At 56.1% G+C, this 17,435-nt stretch overlaps 1 protein-coding gene across 1 annotated transcript in view; it reads right to left on the reverse strand.

Moving 5' to 3' along the window:
• Window positions 1-17,435, reverse strand: part of LOC138246810 (alpha-2-macroglobulin-like protein 1) — a 184,323-nt gene that overhangs the window by 125,543 nt on the left and 41,345 nt on the right. Inside the window, exon 14 of the mRNA XM_069201572.1 lies at window positions 46-195. Within this exon, the coding sequence (XP_069057673.1) occupies window positions 46-195 (150 nt within the window). The remainder of the gene's footprint in view (window positions 1-45; window positions 196-17,435) is intronic.

The raw sequence follows: 17,435 nt of genomic DNA on the forward strand, positions 1-17,435 counted from the left end.
GTCAACAGTGCCCATAGGTTGGGCTGGAGCAGCAGCATTACTCACCTTGTCCCTAGTGAGCTCCTCCTTGGGTTTCATTAGTACTGTGCTCTTATCCACAGCACGAACAGCGCATAGAGAGCCGGCAGCCGAGTGCAGGTGAAGGGAGATATCAGCCCCAGGTAATGCCTCTTCTTGAGAAAATCCCAAGGTCACCTGCGAAAACCCAAAACAGGAGTCAAGAGGCGTCTCTTTGCCTCTGCATAAAATTGAAACATGACGAATTAGATTCCAAATACCCTGGTGCATGGACGGGCAACCTGTGTATTTTTAAACTGTTATTTATCCACAATAATTATAATAACTATGTCAATATGTGTGCCCCAGTGCTGCTGTTTAGGGCTTCCTAAAATTATGAAAAGGGCAGTACTATCAACCAGATTCATAGTACTGCTGAGATACCTTGATCGTTAACTGGGGTTGATAGGTGGAGGCTCATGTGAAGGCATTCTTTTTATTGACCATCAGGACTCACTTCTATCCTACTGTTTCTTCCTTGACCTCTTAGCAGTCCTTTGGGGTTTCTAAATGTCAAGGATTGGCCTGAAAATGGTCCCGTGCTCCCAGCAAGACCTTTTCCTTGGTACCTCTAAGGATATCTTTACGCAAGTGCCCAAGCAAAATAAACTAAGGTTGACTGCCTGGTTGACCATATAAGGTATTGTTGGCCAGGGAAAGCCTGTGGGCCTCTCCAGCAACAGGCCACCGGCCCAAAACCCCGTTATGCATCTCCCAGCCCAACACATCCAAAAAAGATGTGCCATTAGACTTGGCCACACCTACTGTCCAAATAAGGACAAGCAAATCAGTCTCACAGCTGAGCCAATGGCTGCCTGAACTGAGGGTGAACCTTTAGCAACAATATGCCAACATCAGCTTTCCGCATTATTCATTGTTGTTTAAAGCCTAGTAAACAAGTTACCCTGGAAACCCTGGAAACACTTTTTTGTTTTTAAGATTGACCAATTTCTATTGGTTAATTTGATGCTCAGGTGGAGTACAGTCCACTGAGAGAGGAAAGCTCTGTAGGATGTGGCCAACAGTGGAGGAATGTTTACCAGGACTCACGAAAAGGCAGATGTTCACTAGTCTGCCAGACAGGCAGCACATCAAGCTCCCATATCTCAGGCATCTGTAAGAGAAGTGTCCTTTAACAGAGTCATCAAATACCCTTTGTTTTTTTTATCAATTTATCAAAACTGCAAAAAAGGAAAGGGTGTCAAAACACTTCACATAAATAAACCTGCCCATACCTATGCAGATGTTTGATCTGAGACAGTCTTTGGCAAAATCTCTTCCTGACCATTTGAAACGGGCAACCTTCTTTTTGGTGCATGCAAAACTGGTAATACTTGTTAGAAGGGACATGTAAATGGACATTCTTGTTAATGGGAGTCCTGGTATTGACCATAACTGTTACTGGAGAAAGTATAAGTAATTATCACAAGGCTTTTTAAATCTGATCATCCAGAGGGCTGGGCAAGTGCAATATTCCGATACTGGGCACACTGAACTTCCCGCATGTGGAAATTGTTAATGGAGACTTGATTCAATAGGAATGTTATTAAAAACACTTTTACTAGAATACTGTACTGTAGGCTCCCTTCTCTAAACCCCTTAATGATTTGACTAATGTTGCGTTCCCTCCAGTGGTGTAGTGCAGGCCCCATTTCAAGAAAATGAGTGCATCCAATCACTGTTGTATGGGCAGTAAAATACAACAATTTGGATAAAGTGGGCTACTCAGGCATCTGAGTCCATGGGCCACTGCACCTTGTGCACCATTGATAGTTACCCCCCCACCTCCATGCCACCCCCCTACCCAACTGCCCTCTATGCAAAGGGATATGTTAGTTGATCAGAATATCTCTCATGCATTTGGAACCATTTCAAGAGACTATACAAAGTATCACCTTGAATTGTCCCAACTTATATCTAGTTTGCCTTTAAAACAGAGATTTCTTTCTGACCACACTGCAAGAGAAGATGCAAATTTCTGTCCTCTGACATAGTCACGAACAGGGGACCCCAAGTGGGGGCATGGGATCTTCTGATCTCACGAGGGTGATTCACACACGAACAGATTCCTCCACGACACCCAAACTCCACTCCTGTGCCAACTGCATGGAATGCAAGGCAAAGGAAGGGATCTACTGGAATAGCTTGCTATTTGACAGGGGTACATCCTGGTCAGGCATCTTCAGAGACTTCTTACTTTAGTTGCATCTTTAAGTGCGAATGTAAGGGGGGATGACTGTGTTGTCAACCAGTTGATTCAGGCTGCAGTAGCGCTGGTTTTACTTGTGTTGTGGGTGGGAGTTTGCCTTTCTGAAATGGAAGAGGAACTAAGGATCTAATTTACTGTTTGGTGGACAGGACTCCTTCATAAACACCATTGCTATCATACCTGCCCATTACAAGGGCATTACATCCGAATGCACTTGTAATAAGATCTAAGTTATATCCACCAAAGTCTAAATCAAGCCCCAAGTGATTGTTCTATTTGGCTATTTGCCAAACAAAAGAAGGTGTTTGGGAGTGGACGTCTTGGGAAGGGATGTGGTCCAGCTCAGAGTGCACCAATTTTTGTACCACCTCTAAGCTGTGAAGCCAAATGCTGACCCGGATGGGCACAAACTTGTTTAGCTCCCATTTGTTTTTATTTTGATACACCATTTTAATAATAAATAATACCAACATCCGATTCACATAAATGATGAAGCATTAAAAACATGTGCGGCGTGGCTTGGGGCGTCAAGATGGCGGTCGTACTCTGAGAGTGCTCTGGACCCCTCCGTTTCCCAAAGAAACCACTATCTACCAACTGATGGCGTCGCCTAACTGCCCCACGGGCTCCCTAATCACCGAGGATCCTTCTGATATGAGTGGCGACCGGGATTAAGCAGCAGGCGCTTGTCGCAATCCGACCGGCCAAAATCCAACATGGCAGCCGAAGATTGAGGAGCCCCGGCGGGGCTGGAGCTGAGCCGCTGGCATTTGGTGCGGCCGCCTCTGGGCTGGGGTGCTGTGAGCGGCTCGGGAGGAGCCGGCGCTGCGGTCCGGGGCGAGGGCCCTGTGGACTGGGAGGCGGCGAGGCGTCGGCCGGTGTGGAGGGACCCCCGGCAGCCCGGGCCACCTCCGCGCCCCTGCTCGGCGGCGCCTGATGTGGAGGGCTGCGGCGGCTGAACTGAGAGAGAGAGGCGAGCCGCGGTGAGGAGAGGACTCCTCGGTCTAACTCGCGCGGTGAGGTGGCCGCCCGGAACGCGCACGCCTGCGCCCGCCGGTTCCTGCCGCTTTGACCGGAGCGGGCGGCCCGCGGGACGCACGCTGGGCGCTGAAGGCACGGGCCCCCGGGGACGTGGGCCGCGGCGCGGCAAGAGAAGAATGAAGCGGCACACCTGAAGGGGAAACGGGCTCCCCCCCCAGGTAGAGGAGAGGAAAAGAGGGGCTAAAAGGAAAGCCACTAAAAGAATCCCGAGATTAAAGCGGATAGGAGGGCCTGCTGGCTCGTGCTACCCCGGGCTCCCTGGACGGAAGGGCCAACCGCAGGTTGCCGCCGCAATTGGGCCCCAGGAGAGGAACCAATCATAAGCCAGACTGGTGGAGAGGGACCACCCCAGGCTCCCGTCACATCGCGAAGCAGCTGAGGAGATCGGTGGCCTGACCGGGGTGAGTGTGGACCTATCGGGAGGCACCGGGTCCCGGGAGAGAGAGATGTTTTGCCCCCCTGGCGATCCTGACCGGGTGGCGCCAGATGGAACCTTATGCAGAGCCGGGTGATTTCCCGGGACCTCCTCTCAGATGTCAAGCTCAAAGTAAGGATCTGAGCCAGTATAATCTCACCCATAGTGTTGGAGCCCCGCTGGTGGTCCTCCACTGGGGTGCCCTCCCGGGTCCCCGGTAGCGCGAATACTTTTCAAACATTGGTACCTAGACAGATCTACCTCAGGAGTCTACATAAGCCGATCCCAACCTCCCGGGACGAGATGGGGAAGGACAGAGCGAACAAACAACCCCCTGCCTCCCAGCAAAAGATCGATCAGTTCACAACGCCGGCGGACCCAAGGGGAGACGGAGACACAGCTGGTGGGGGCCCGGCACTGGATGGAGTGAGTGCTATCCTCCATAGCAATCCAATCATCGCAGTCAGCCATGGAGACCAGAATTGGAGAAGTGCGAGAGGACATGGGCCTCATTAGGCAAGACCTCAGAAACGCAGTGAGCCGAATCACTGAAGTGGAAGGCCGGGGCTCCCAGACTGAGGACGAATTAGCCGATCTTAGAACCAAAGTGGCCCAGCTACATACTCGAACCGGTGAGTTACACCGCCGAGCGGAGGATGCAGAAAACCGATCACGACGCAATAATCTGCGCTTTGTCAGATTCCCAGAGGGAGTGGAGGAAGACAAAGCTTCCAAATTTTTTGAGCGTTGGATCAAAACCTGAATGCCAGACCAGACCCTTTCACCCTGGTTCGCAGTGGAACGCGCCCACAGGGCCCTTGCCCCGCGCCTCCCGCCGGGCGGCCCAAAACACCCGATGATTGCATGCTTCCTCAATTTCAAAGACCGAGACAATATCCTTAAGGAAGCTAGACGTTCGGAAGATCTTCAATGGGAGAATCATAAGATCTTAATATTTCCAGACTACACCCGTGAAGTTCAGATCCGTCGCCGGTCATATGTGCATATCAAACAAAAACTTAGAGCAATGCAACTCTCATACATGCTGCTCTTCCCTGCACGACCCAAAGTCCTTATGGCCGGAAAAGCGCATTTCTTTGAATCCCCGGAAGAGGGGTGGGACTGGTTGACCGAGGAGGGCATTGAAGCCCGAAGGGGACCCCAGGGTCGGGCGGGAGAGCCCTCCTGCGACGGACCCCCCCCAGGGCGGACCCCAGAGGAGCCGGAAGCGCACCAGGTCTCGAAAGGGGAGGCAAAAAGTCCCAGACATTCTTGCGGACAGAGAGACGAATGGAGACCCTGGTTCCCAAGTGGAGGGGGCCTCCGTCGAGTCCCCGGAGGTGTGGGACCCGGCGCGAGCCACGGACGGCGGCCGCCTGAGTCAGTCCCCGATACTCGGCTGATATGAAACACAGGGCTCCCGTGGGGTGCACAGGGGTGACCGGAGTCACCCGGTTTGCTCCTGCGGGCCCTTGGAGGGCCCCACCGGCGGCCCGAGGCCTCCTTGGTGCTTGCCATGTACGGCCTGACTTCATATTATTGATTGCAAATGATCCGGCTGAAGGGAGGGGTCCACCACTCCACTCCAACAACAGTCCTTCTGGCTGTCTTGTTCTGGTTGGGTATTTGGGCGACAGATGCTTCCTGGGTGGGAGTATGGGGAGGGGGGTGGTTGGGGGGTGAGAAGTTTGAGATGGGGTTAAATGGCAACGTGTTGACAAGTTTCCTTTGTTGCCTTATTGTTTCATTGTTCTGTTCCAAACGGTCGTCCCTATGTCCATTGGCAGGCACCCAACAACCTACATTACCCGCGCAACCCACGCCTGGTCCTCACTGACACAAATCATCTCCTGGAATATTAATGGCCTGTTAGATAAGATCAAAAGATCTGCAGTATTCAATACTCTCCGCAGATATTCCTCCTCAGTTGCCCTACTACAAGAAACCCATCTCCTCGGATCTAAGTGCCCCATACTCACGCGAGGGGGATATGACAGGGTTTACCATGCGGGCTTCTCCAGGGGCTCTAGGGGGGTGGCCATTCTACTCCATCACTCACTACCTATGGTGATTACAGCCACGCAGTCCGACCCACAGGTCAGATTTGTAGTAGTCACGGGGTTACTCCACGGATCACCACTAAAACTTGTATGTGCTTATGCCCCCCCAGCAGGACTTGACGCGTTTCTACTCTCTCTCCGCCAGGTAGTAGCAGGACTCCCCCAGGGAACCACCCTGGTAGGAGGGGACTTCAACGCCGTTCTCAACCCCAGACTAGGGGGGTCATTCCGACCGCCGGGGCCGGGGTCGGCGGGAGCACCGCCAACAGGCTGGCGGTGCCCCGCAGGGCATTCTGACCACGGCGGTTTGGCCACGGTCAGAACAGGAAAACCGGCGGTCTCCCGCCGGTTTTCCGCTGCCCTGAGGAATCCCCCATGGCGGCGCAGCGATTCCGACCACCTCACCGCCATCCTGTTCCTGGCGGTTCGCCCGCCAGGAACAGGATGGCGGTATGGGGTGTCGTGGGGCCCCTGGGGGCCCCTGCAGTGCCCATGCCAATGGCATGGGCACTGCAGGGGCCCCCGTAAGAGGGCCCCACAAAGAATTTCCGTGTCTGCTGAGCAGACACTGAAATTCACGACGGGTGCAACTGCACCCGTCGCACCTTTCCACTCCGCCGGCTCCATTCGGAGCCGGCTTCCTCGTGGGAAGGGGTTTCCCGCTGGGCTGGCGGGCGGCCTTCTGGCGGTCGGCCGCCAGCCCAGCGGGAAACACAGAATCACTGCGGCGGTCTTCAGACCGCGGAGCGGTGTTCTGTTGGGGGAACTCTGGCGGGCGGCCTCCGCCGCCCGCCAGAGTTAGAATGACCCCCTAGATGTATCCGGAGATGTTGCTGCTAGTAGGTCCAACAGGGCTTCAAGTCTTAGTGGCTGGGCAGAGAGCCATGGCCTATGTGAGGTATGAAAACTTGGCATCCCAGGAAATGTCAATATACGCACACAACAGACGCACATCTGACACACTCCAGAATTGACCTTGTATTTATGCCCGCTCTAGACATCACCAGTGTCACAGGGGCGGAGATACTGCCTCGAGGGGTTTCGGACCACGTACCGGTGCGAATCCCGCTGGGTGGGGTAGACACCACCGGGCGCACGGTGTGGCGCCTGAACGCATGGTACCTACAAGACAACGACTACACTCTTGAGGTTAGAGACCATCTTGCTCAATATTTCGAATTGAACCTGGGATCGGTCCGATCCCCAGGTGCAATATGGGCCGCGTGTAAAGTCACTCTTAGAGGACATGCCAAGTATCTCCTTTGATCGCACGAACGTGAACGAAATTCATGAGTGTCCGAGTTGGAGGCCAGGGCAGTAACCTTAGAGCGCCAGCAAACGACCTCAGCGTCAGCCTCTAATCTGAGGCAGCTCACTATTGTTAGAGATGAAATTAAACACTTAGGGGGTCATTCTGACCTCGGCGGTAAAAGGCCCTTACCGCCGGTCAGAAGTCTGCCATTCTACCGCCGCGGCCGCGGTAAACCGCCACGGTCATTCTGACCACCAACTGTGAAACCGCCAACAATCCGACATCCAAGGAAGGCCGCCTCATCAGCGGGCCGCGGAAAACTGGAGATGACCAAACCTCCACCGTCACGCCAACACAAACACGCCCATGCCATTCTGACCCACGAATCCACGCGGCGGTCTTTCAACCGCGGTATTCCATTGGCAGTACACACCGCCGCACTCAAAATACACACACAGCTCCAAAACACAGCCACATTGGACAATTTGAAATACAAACACCTGACACACATACAAACAACACTCCCACACATCCAATCAACTATAAAACACACACCCACATCACCCACAAACCTCCACTAGTTGGAAATCGGAGAGAAGGCGATAGAGATAGAGATAGAGAGAGCGAGCACAGCAATCGAAAACCCCAACACACACAGGAACCCAACTTCATCACCCACACCACATCTACGCACACATCACCACATATCACCGCGCACATCACCACAAACACCACCCCATACCTCATCCACACCACCCCATGGCACCCCAAAGACACCCCAGGTTCTCGGACCAAGAACTCAGGGTCATGGTGGAGGAAATTATAAGGGTTGAGCCCCAGCTCTTCGGCACACAGGTGCAGCACACCACTATAGCAAGAAAGGCTGAGCTATGGCAAAGGATCGTAGACAGGGTCAACGCTGTGGGACAGCATCCCAGAAATCGGGAAGATATCAGAAAGCGATGGAACGACCTACGGGGGAAGGTGCGCTCGATGATCTCAAGGCACAACATCGCTGTGCAGAAGACTGGCGGCGGACCCCCACCCACTCCACCCCAATTCACAGCATGGGAGCAAGAGGTGGTAAACATCCTGCATCCTGATGGCCTCGCTGGAGTACACGGAGGAATGGACTCTGGTAAGTCGAATCTCAACTACTTCACCCCCCCCAACCACCAGCATGCCACCCCCCCCCTCACCCCCAATCTCAACCCCCCAGCACACAACCTCCCTGCCAATGTCTCACCAGCACAACCCACCCTAAACAACACCAACCCCTGAATGCCAACACCAACCATAGACAGCCACCACCAAAGCATGACCATTGCACATACCCATACACCCCCCCCCCACCACCCTCACAACACCTCCCACAAGGGAATGCCAGCACAGGGGGACAAGGGCACTCAAAATGCACGCCATGGCACACACAGAAACAATAACCATACTCCTTTACCCCTGCAGGGCCCGAACGCCAACACACCGCCACAGAGGGTCCAGATTTGTCCATCCCACCCCCAGGACAGGCCCCCAGCGAGGACAGCAGCTCTGTCGACCTAGAACCTGATGACCAGCCCGGACCATCGGGGACCTCTGGACAGTCGGTTCCCCACACACAGACACAGGCCACAGCAGACCCAACCCCCTCTGGGAACACCAGCACAGCTCCCACCCAGCGGGCCCATGCCTCTGTCTCGCGGACGCATCAATCAGCGGTGTGTCCGCCACTACAGGGCACCCAGGCTGACCCAACACCCCAACAACAACAGGGACCTGGGGGCAGTGATAGTGGGCACACCGTCCAGGGGACAGAGGCCCGGGGAAACAGGGCAACTGGGAGGGCTGCTGTGCCAGAGGGGGTTGACCGGCCCAGGGAACCCACTCTCCAAGAGGCCCTCACCACCATCATGGGAGCATACCATCACTCCCAGGAGACGATGGCGCCGGTACTGGCCAGGTTCACCGAGATCCAGGCACAGCAGGAGGAACGGTACATGGGGTTCAGCAATGAACTCAGGAACATCGCTACCGCTATGGGGACCATAGTCCAGGCCCTCAACCGGATAGAAACCACATTGCGGGACCATGTGGCACCACAAAGGGCCCCTGTCACTAGCCAGGAACAGCCTACCACCTCCGCCGGCGCTAGTGGTCAGGAGGCCCCCACAGAACGACGGCCCACCAGAACCCCACCTCCTGCTGAAGAACAACCACCCCGCAAGAGGAACCTGAGATCTCAAAGGAAGACAGAGTAGGATGCCAAGACCCACATCAGCCTAATATCCCCCCGGATGTCATTCCACTGTCCCACAGTGTCACCCTGTCCAACCTTGAACTGCCCCTGCTCCATCCTTCCACAGGCATATGGACAATGCACCTGTGCGACCAAGAACTGGACTCTGCCATGGACATAACTCCACCCTCACCCATCACCGTTTTAATATCATGTACCAATACCTAGCACTAAAAATAAATCACTCATTGCACTGAAATCATTCAGGAGTCAGCCTGTATTATTTACAAATGTATAACACATTACTCATCAATAATGTTCTGTTATTTTTGTGATGACAACATACCGATGTCAATAAGCATTAGTCCATGGGCTAACCAAGCAGAAGTCACGCAGTGGGTCATACAGCACTGAAAAGGGAAGGGAAAATCAAACATCAGTTTAAAAGAACTGGGGGGAAATACACAAAGTAAAGATGCAGGTTGCTTTCAGTAAATGTTAAATGGCGTGGGTGATTCTTACCTGTGTGCTACTGAAAATACTGTTGGATAACTCTGTCCCTGTTGTCTGGGTCGTCCTCTTCGTCTTCCTCCTCTTCACTCTCCGCAGGCTCCACAGCTGCTTCAACACCACCATCTGGACCATCCTCCTGCAGGAAAGGCACCTGACGTCGCAATGCCAGATTGTGAAGCATACAGCAGGCCACGATGATCTGGCACACCTTCTTTGGTGAGTACATCAGGGATCCCCCTGTCATATGCAGGCACCTAAACCTGGCCTTCAGGAGGCCAAAGGTTCTTTCTATGATCCTCCTAGTTCGCCCATGGGCCTCATTGTACCGTTCCTCTGCCCTGGTCCGGGGATTCCTCACTGGGGTCAATAGCCAAGGCAGGTTGGGGTAACCAGAGTCACCAATTAGCCACACACGGTGTCTCTGTAGCTGTTCCATCACATAAGGGATGCTGCTATTTCGCATCACATACGCGTCATGCACTGACCCAGAGAACTTGGCATTCACATGGGAGATGTACTGGTCAGCCAAACAGACCACCTGGACATTCATAGAATGGTAACTTTTCCTGTTTCTGTACACCTGCTCATCGTCTTTTGGGGGTACTAAAGCCACATGGGTCCCATCAATGGCACCAATTATGTTGGGGATATGTCCAAGGGCATAAAAATCACCCTTCACAGTGGCCAAATCAACCTCCTCAGGGAATACAATGTACCTCCGCATGTGTTTCGTCAGGGCAGACAACACTCTAGACAATATTTTTTAAAACATAGGCTGAGACATTCCAGATGACATGGCCACTGTTGTCTGGAATGAGCCACTTGCCATAAAGTGGAGGACTGTCAGAACCTGCACTAGAGGGGGAATTCCTGTGGGTTGGTGGATGGGGGACATCAGGGCTGGCTCCAGCTGGGCACACAGTTCATGTATAGTGGCTCGGTCAAGTCGGTATCGTAGTATGATATGGCGTTCTTCCATTGTCGACAGGTCCACCAGCGGTCGGTACACGCGAGGATTCATCCTTCTCCTCGCAAGTCCCAGCGGACGGTGCCTAGGAAGGACAACATGGAGCACAGAGTCAAGCAAATCACAGGTACGTTCACCACAGCATGCATAGCACACGATTATCTATGTATTGAAAGGCGTGTATGTGTGGCAATGCAAGGCCTAGGCCTGTGTGACGCAGTACAAATCATGCCATGTGGGCCCTTGAAATGGCGGCTGCCTGACCTGTGAAGTGGGACAATGGGATGAGAGGTCAATGCGCTGGCGTGGCCCACCGTGGCGGTAGGCGGTCGAAGACCGCTATACGAATCCGCATTGGCTAACATTGAAGCCTATGGGTTTCAGGAGCCAATGACGAGGTGCGCCGGCGGTCGCGGGACGCACCGCCACGGTACGCACCGCTGCGGGCGTGACCGCCATTTTCTATCTGCTTAATCACTCGAGACCTGATCATCCACAGGAGAGGACCTATACTGCAAGTGCTGCTGTGACCTCGGTCTGGAAGTGACAATGGCTGCTGCGACTGGGGAAAGGGCCCCTGCCTTCACGTCTGAGGAGTTGGAGAAACTTGTGGATGGGGTCCTCCCCCAGTATGCGTTACTCTAAGGTCCTCCAGACCAACAGGTAAGTACACTGGGTGCACATTGAATGGGCTATGCCTGTGTGGAGTGGGGTGGATGTAAGTTGGTGGGGTGGGGGGCGAATGAGGAGTGCAACGCACGACAGATGAGAGCATGTGCCATATGGCAAGGTTGGGGAGGGGGGGCCAATCACATCTAACATGCAGAAAATGTATGAATTTTTCCTTCCCACCCTGTACATGTCAAATAGGTCAGCGCCCATCAGAAAGTGGACATTTGGCGTGCCATCGCCAAGGAAGTCCGGGCCCTGGGGGTCCACGTCAGACGGGGCACCCACTGCCGCAAGGGGTGGGAGGACATCCGCCACGGGACCAGGAAGACCGCCGAGTCACTGCTGGGGATGGCCTCCCAACCTAGGAGGGGTGCCAGTCGTACCCTGACCCCCCTGATGTCCCGGATCCTGGCGGTGGCCTACCCTGATTTGGATGGGCGCTTGAGGACATCACAGCAGACACAAGGGGGTGAGTATCAGCACATTCTGCTATCTCTCTGCGCAGTGGAGGCGTCTGGGTGGGGGAGGAGGGTTGTGGGTGACATTAGGCCAGGGCGCTTTCTGTAGTGTAGTCCTCTCCTTTAGGCATGGACCTGTGCTCCCGGCCCCCACCTCTGTCGGGTGACAAGTACAGCTATCGATGGTCCAGCATCACACATGTGCGCGTTTGTCGTCTCTAGACCTGTTGTCCTAGTCAGAAGTACTGAGTAGTGTACCCCGAATGCGCGGCTTAGTGCATGAGGCTCCTGTGTCTGTCCTCTCCGCCAACGGTGTTGACATTGCATGCACTCTACCTGGTCTTCGTTTTTCTCCCCCCACCATTCTTCTTCATCTTCTTGTGCATGTGTGCATTAGCATCATCAGGCGGAGGAGAATTGGCATCGGAGCACAAGAGAGCTGCAAGTCACAAGGCCCCGGTGGGACCAGGAACAGACACCGAGGGCACTAGTGATCCGGAGGGCGAGGGGAGCACCACAACGGGGACCGGTGGTGACACCAGCGACACCGACACGTCCTCGGATGGGAGCTCCCTAGCGGTGGCGGCAACATCCGGGCCCCCCGCCTCTACAGGTACAGCCGCCACCCAGCGCACCAGCCCCGCCCTCCCAGCAGCCCCTCAGCCTACGCTCCGTGCCCGCTCGCCCAGGAAGGCGGGCGTCTCCTTCGCCCCAGGCACCTCAGCCCCTGCCCCTGTTACCCCTGCTGCCCTCAGTGAGGAGGTCATTGACCTCCTTTAGACCATCATTGTTGGGCAGACTACCCTTTTGAATGCCATCCAGGGGGTAGAAAGGGAGGTGCATCGGAGCAATGCCTACCTGGAGGGCATTCATTCGGGTCAGGCTGCCCATCAACGATCGTTCGATGCTCTGGCCTCAGCACTGACGGCAGCCATTGTCCCTGTTTCCAGCCTCCCTCTTCTGACTGCCTCCACCCTGTCTCTGTCTATCCCATCCACACCATCAGACCAGCCTGCACACACCTCAACACCCAAGGGCAGCTCATCCAGACACAAGCACCACAGAACCCACAAGCATTCACACAAGCAACACCCAGATGCAGACATTCCAACAGTCACTACCACCTCTGTGTCCCCCTCCTCCTCGTCTCCCTCCTCCCTCCCTGTGACGTCTACACTCACACCTGCATGCACACCACCATCAGCCAGTGCTTCCATCACCAGCACACCCTCCAGTACAGCCCGCACACGTGCAGTCACCACCCCCACTACCATTTACACGTCCCCTGTGTCCTTTCCCACTGTGTCTGTCACCCCCTCTTCCAAGACACACAAACGCAGGCAGACACCCACCCAACAGCCATCCACCTCACGACAGCCTCCAGCACAAGCACCTGCACCCAAAGACAGCACACCTGACTCTCCTACAACCACATCCTCTTCCTCCACTCCCATCACCACTTCTCCTACCTTTTACCTTGGTCCTAAAAAGGTTTTCCTGGCTAATCTTGACCTCTTTCCCTCCACTGACCCACCCCCTCCATCTGCAAAGAGTCCCAAGAGCACCTCAGCCACCACCAGTCCAGCTTCGAGTGTCACTGTGGTGCATGGGTTCTGGAGTCCACCCTTTGCCAGCAGTGACACTTCAATCAGCAGCAAGGGGACAGCCAGCCCCCCCCCCCAGGCAAGAGGACCAGGAAACTAAAGGGCCGCCGTGAGAGGACTGACACGGCTGCCCCCAAGGAGCAAAGTTCGCCCACTTCACCAGCCACAACATCTAGGGGAGGCCAGGGCCCGAGAGCCCCATCTAAGGAGCGAAAGGGCAGCAGGGCGGAGAAGTCAGCCAGCAGGAGCGTGGAGCAGGAGGGGCCCACAAGCCCCATCCCGGGTGTTAGGGAGGACACCAAAGGGCCCAGGACTCCGTCACCGAAGGGTCCAGCAACAGCACGGTCGGAGGGCGACTGAGCAGGGAGTCCAGGCCAGGTCTGGCTCCCTTGACTTACTGGACGAGCACCGCTGAAGAGGGCCCCGCCGTGCAGAAGAGCACCGCTGAAGAGGGCCCGCCGTGCAGAAGAGCACCGCTGAACAGGGCCCCGCCGTGCAGAAGAGCACCGCTGAACAGGGCCCCGCCGTGCAGAAGAGCACCGCTGAAGAGGGCCCCGCCGTGCAGAAGAGCACCGCTGAACAGGGCCCCGCCGTGCAGAAGAGCACCGCTGAACAGGGCCCCGCCGTGCAGAAGAGCACCGCTGAAGAGGGCCCTGCCGTGCAGAAGAGCACCGCGGAACAGGGCCCCGCCGTGCAGAAGAGCACCGCTGAACAGGGCCCCGCCGTGCAGAAGAGCACCGCTGAACAGGGCCCCGCCGTGCAGAGGAGCACCGCTCCGCTGGGCCCCGCCGTCTCAAGCACCGCTCCGCTGGGCCCTTCCTGTCAAGCACCGCTCCGCTGGGCCCTTCCTGTCAAGCACCGTTCCGCTGGGCCCCGCCGTCTCAAGCACCGCTCCGCTGGGCCCCGCCGTCTCAAGCACCGCTCCGCTGGGCCCTTCCTGTCAAGCACCGCTACGCTGGGCCCTTCCTGTCAAGCACCGCTCTGCTGGGCCCTTCCTGTCAAGCACCGCTCCGCTGGGCCCCGCCGTCTCAAGCACCGCTCCGCTGGGCCCCGCCGTCTCAAGCACCGCTCCGCTGGGCCCTTCCTGTCAAGCACCGCTCCGCTGGGCCCCGCTGTCTCAAGCACCGCTCCGCTGGGCCCTTCCTGTCAAGCACTGCTCCGCTGGGCCCCGCCGTCTCAAGCACCGCTCCGCTGGGCCCCGCCGTCTCGAGCACCGCTCCGCTGGGCCCGCCGTCTCAAGCACCGCTCCGCTGGGCCCTTCCTATCAAGCACCGCTCCGCTGGGCCCCGCCGTCTCAAGCACCGCTCCGCTGGGCCCTTCCTGTCAAGCACCGCTCCTCTGGGCCCCGCCGTCGCAAGCACCGCTCCGCTCGGCCCCACCGTCTCAAGCACCGCTCCGCTGGGCCCTTCCTGTCAAGCACCGCTCCGCTGGGCCCCGCCGTCTCAAGCACCGCTCCGCTGGGCCCTTCCTGTCAAGCACCGCTCCGCTGGGCCCCGCCGTCTCAAGCACCGCTCCGCTGGGCCCTGCCGTCTCAAGCACCGCTCCGCTGGGCCCTTCCTGTCAAGCACCGCTCCGCTGGGCCCTTCCTGTCAAGCACCGCTCCGCTGGGCCCCGCCGTCGCCAGCACCGCTCCGCTCGGCCCCACCGTCTCAAGCACTGCTCCGCTGGGCCCTTCCTGTCAAGCACCGCTCCGCTGGGCCCCGCCGTCTCAAGCACCGCTCCGCTGGGCCCTTCCTGTCAAGCACCGCTCCGCTGGGCCCCGCCGTCTCAAGCACCGCTCCGCTGGGCCCCGCCGTCTCAAGCACCGCTCCGCTGGGCCCTTCCTCTCAAGCACCGCTCCGCTGGGCCCTTCCTGCATGCACTGTTAACGGTTCACTGTGCCCACCATGCCTCCTCCTTGACCAGTGGAGACTGTAATCCACCTGATGGACTGTGGCTTTGCACTCCCCAGGATGGAACAGTGGGCAACCCACCAACTGTAGAGACTTGAGAGACTGTGGCTTTGCACTCCCCAGGATGGCACAGTAGGCATTGTGGCCCCTTCGTGGATCTGGCGTCGTGGACTCATGTGGCTGTGGTGCCCCCCCCTTCCCCTCCCCCTGAGGTGCCTGTAGTTTTTTCATCAGATGCCCCTGCAGTGTTCTCTCCAGAGGACTCAGGTCTCCTGTGTGGGCTTTGCCCTTGTGTTGTTACACTTTGGCCCACGGACACTTCGATTTTCATTTGATGTGCAGGACTAATTGCCTCGGTTATCCATTGCACTGTATATGGAATTATTTTGATATTGATTATTTGGCTAGTTGACCATTACTTTTCAGAGCCTATTTTGTACATAAATTTTTATTCACAATTTAATTATGTCTTTGCATTTTTCTGGGGGGTTTGGGTGGTGTCACTGTGACTTGTTGCTCTGCATTGGTGTGTACATAGTTTGGGGGGGTGGGGGTCGCATATGTGTGTGCTGTAAGCTTTCCTCCTCCCCCCTCCCGTGTGTCGTAGGTGCAGTACTCACCGTTGTCGTCTGCGCCGGCGTTCGTACTCGTGGTAGATGAGCAGGTAGACGAGAGCAGGTAGGATGTTTAATTCGGGTTCCATGCTGTCCTCCTTCCTCGTGGAGTGCATAGAGGTGAGCGTTTTCCCGTTCGTAGTCTGTTTCCGCCGTGTTTTTATCGGCGGTGCTCCCGCCCCGGAAAAGGTGGCGGATTGGCCTGTCATAATAGTGTGGGCGGTACATTGTCTGCCGCCTGTCTGTTGGCGGTGACCGCCGCGCTGTTTGTTTGTACCGCCATGGCGGTCGGAGTGTTAATGTGGCGGGCTGTGTTGGCGGTTCCCGCCAGGGTCAGAATTCCTTTTTTTGGACCGCCGGCCTGTTGGCGGGTTGGCCGCCGCTTTATCACCGACCGCCAGGGTTAGAATCACCCCCTTAGTGCTAGAATCAGCAAAGCATATGTGGAGGGCCTCAACCGCCCGAATATATGGTTGGGGTCACAAGAACGGGAAGCTGCTACATTGGCTGGCCACCCGCCCTCTGGCTAATAGAATCATACCTGAAATCATGGTGGAATCTGGTCTTCTTTCGAAAACACCCATTGAAATCACACAAAGCTTTGCCTCCTCCTACGCACGCCTATATGCAGAGCACCCCCGACCCACTATTGAAAGGGAATCCTCCCTTCTAAATGATATAACTCTCTCCAGTGTCTCCCAAGCGGCCAGGAGTAGGTTGGACGAGGCCATCAGCCTCGCGGAAATTGCCAGTGCAATTGCCAGCCTAGCAGCGGGCAAGACCCCAGGGCCGGACGGTTTCCCGGCAGAACTATGTGGTAAATGCAGTGATATTCTGGGTCCTCACCTACTCAGTATGTAAGAAGAGGCTGAACGGGAGAACCGCTTCCCCCCTGGGATCGACCAAGCCACAATTGTGGTGATCCCTAAGACCCAACCCCCGTCCCAACATTGCTCGGCAAATCGGCCCATCTCACTTCTAAATACCGAGGTCAAAGTGCTGGCCTCAATCCTCGCCTCCAGACTAAAGGAAGTAATGCCCACATTGGTACACCCCGACCAGTGCGGTTTCATGCCTACCCGTAGCACTAGGCACTGCATCAGGTGGTTGCATCTAGCGTTGGCGCACCATAAGACTCTGTCTCACACCCCCTTGGCTTTGCTTCTGCTTGATTTTGAAAAAGGCTTCAATACGGTAGATTGGTCCTACCTTGAGCACGTTCTGCAAAGAAACGGACTCGGACCCAAATTCCGGGGCCTGGTGAGGCTACTCTACTCTAACCCGACGGCCCATGTTCAAGTGAACGGGGTGGTCTCCGACCCATTCCCTATTGGCCGTGGCACCCAACAAGGCTGCCCGCTATTCCCTCTACTCTTTGCGCTAATGATAGAGCCCCTGGCGAGGCTGCTGCGGTTGGACCCTCTGATTGAGGGTTGGGCTTGGCCTGC

This window comes from Pleurodeles waltl, chromosome 7 (assembly GCF_031143425.1).
Source record: "Pleurodeles waltl isolate 20211129_DDA chromosome 7, aPleWal1.hap1.20221129, whole genome shotgun sequence".
Classification (NCBI taxonomy): domain Eukaryota; kingdom Metazoa; phylum Chordata; class Amphibia; order Caudata; family Salamandridae; genus Pleurodeles; species Pleurodeles waltl.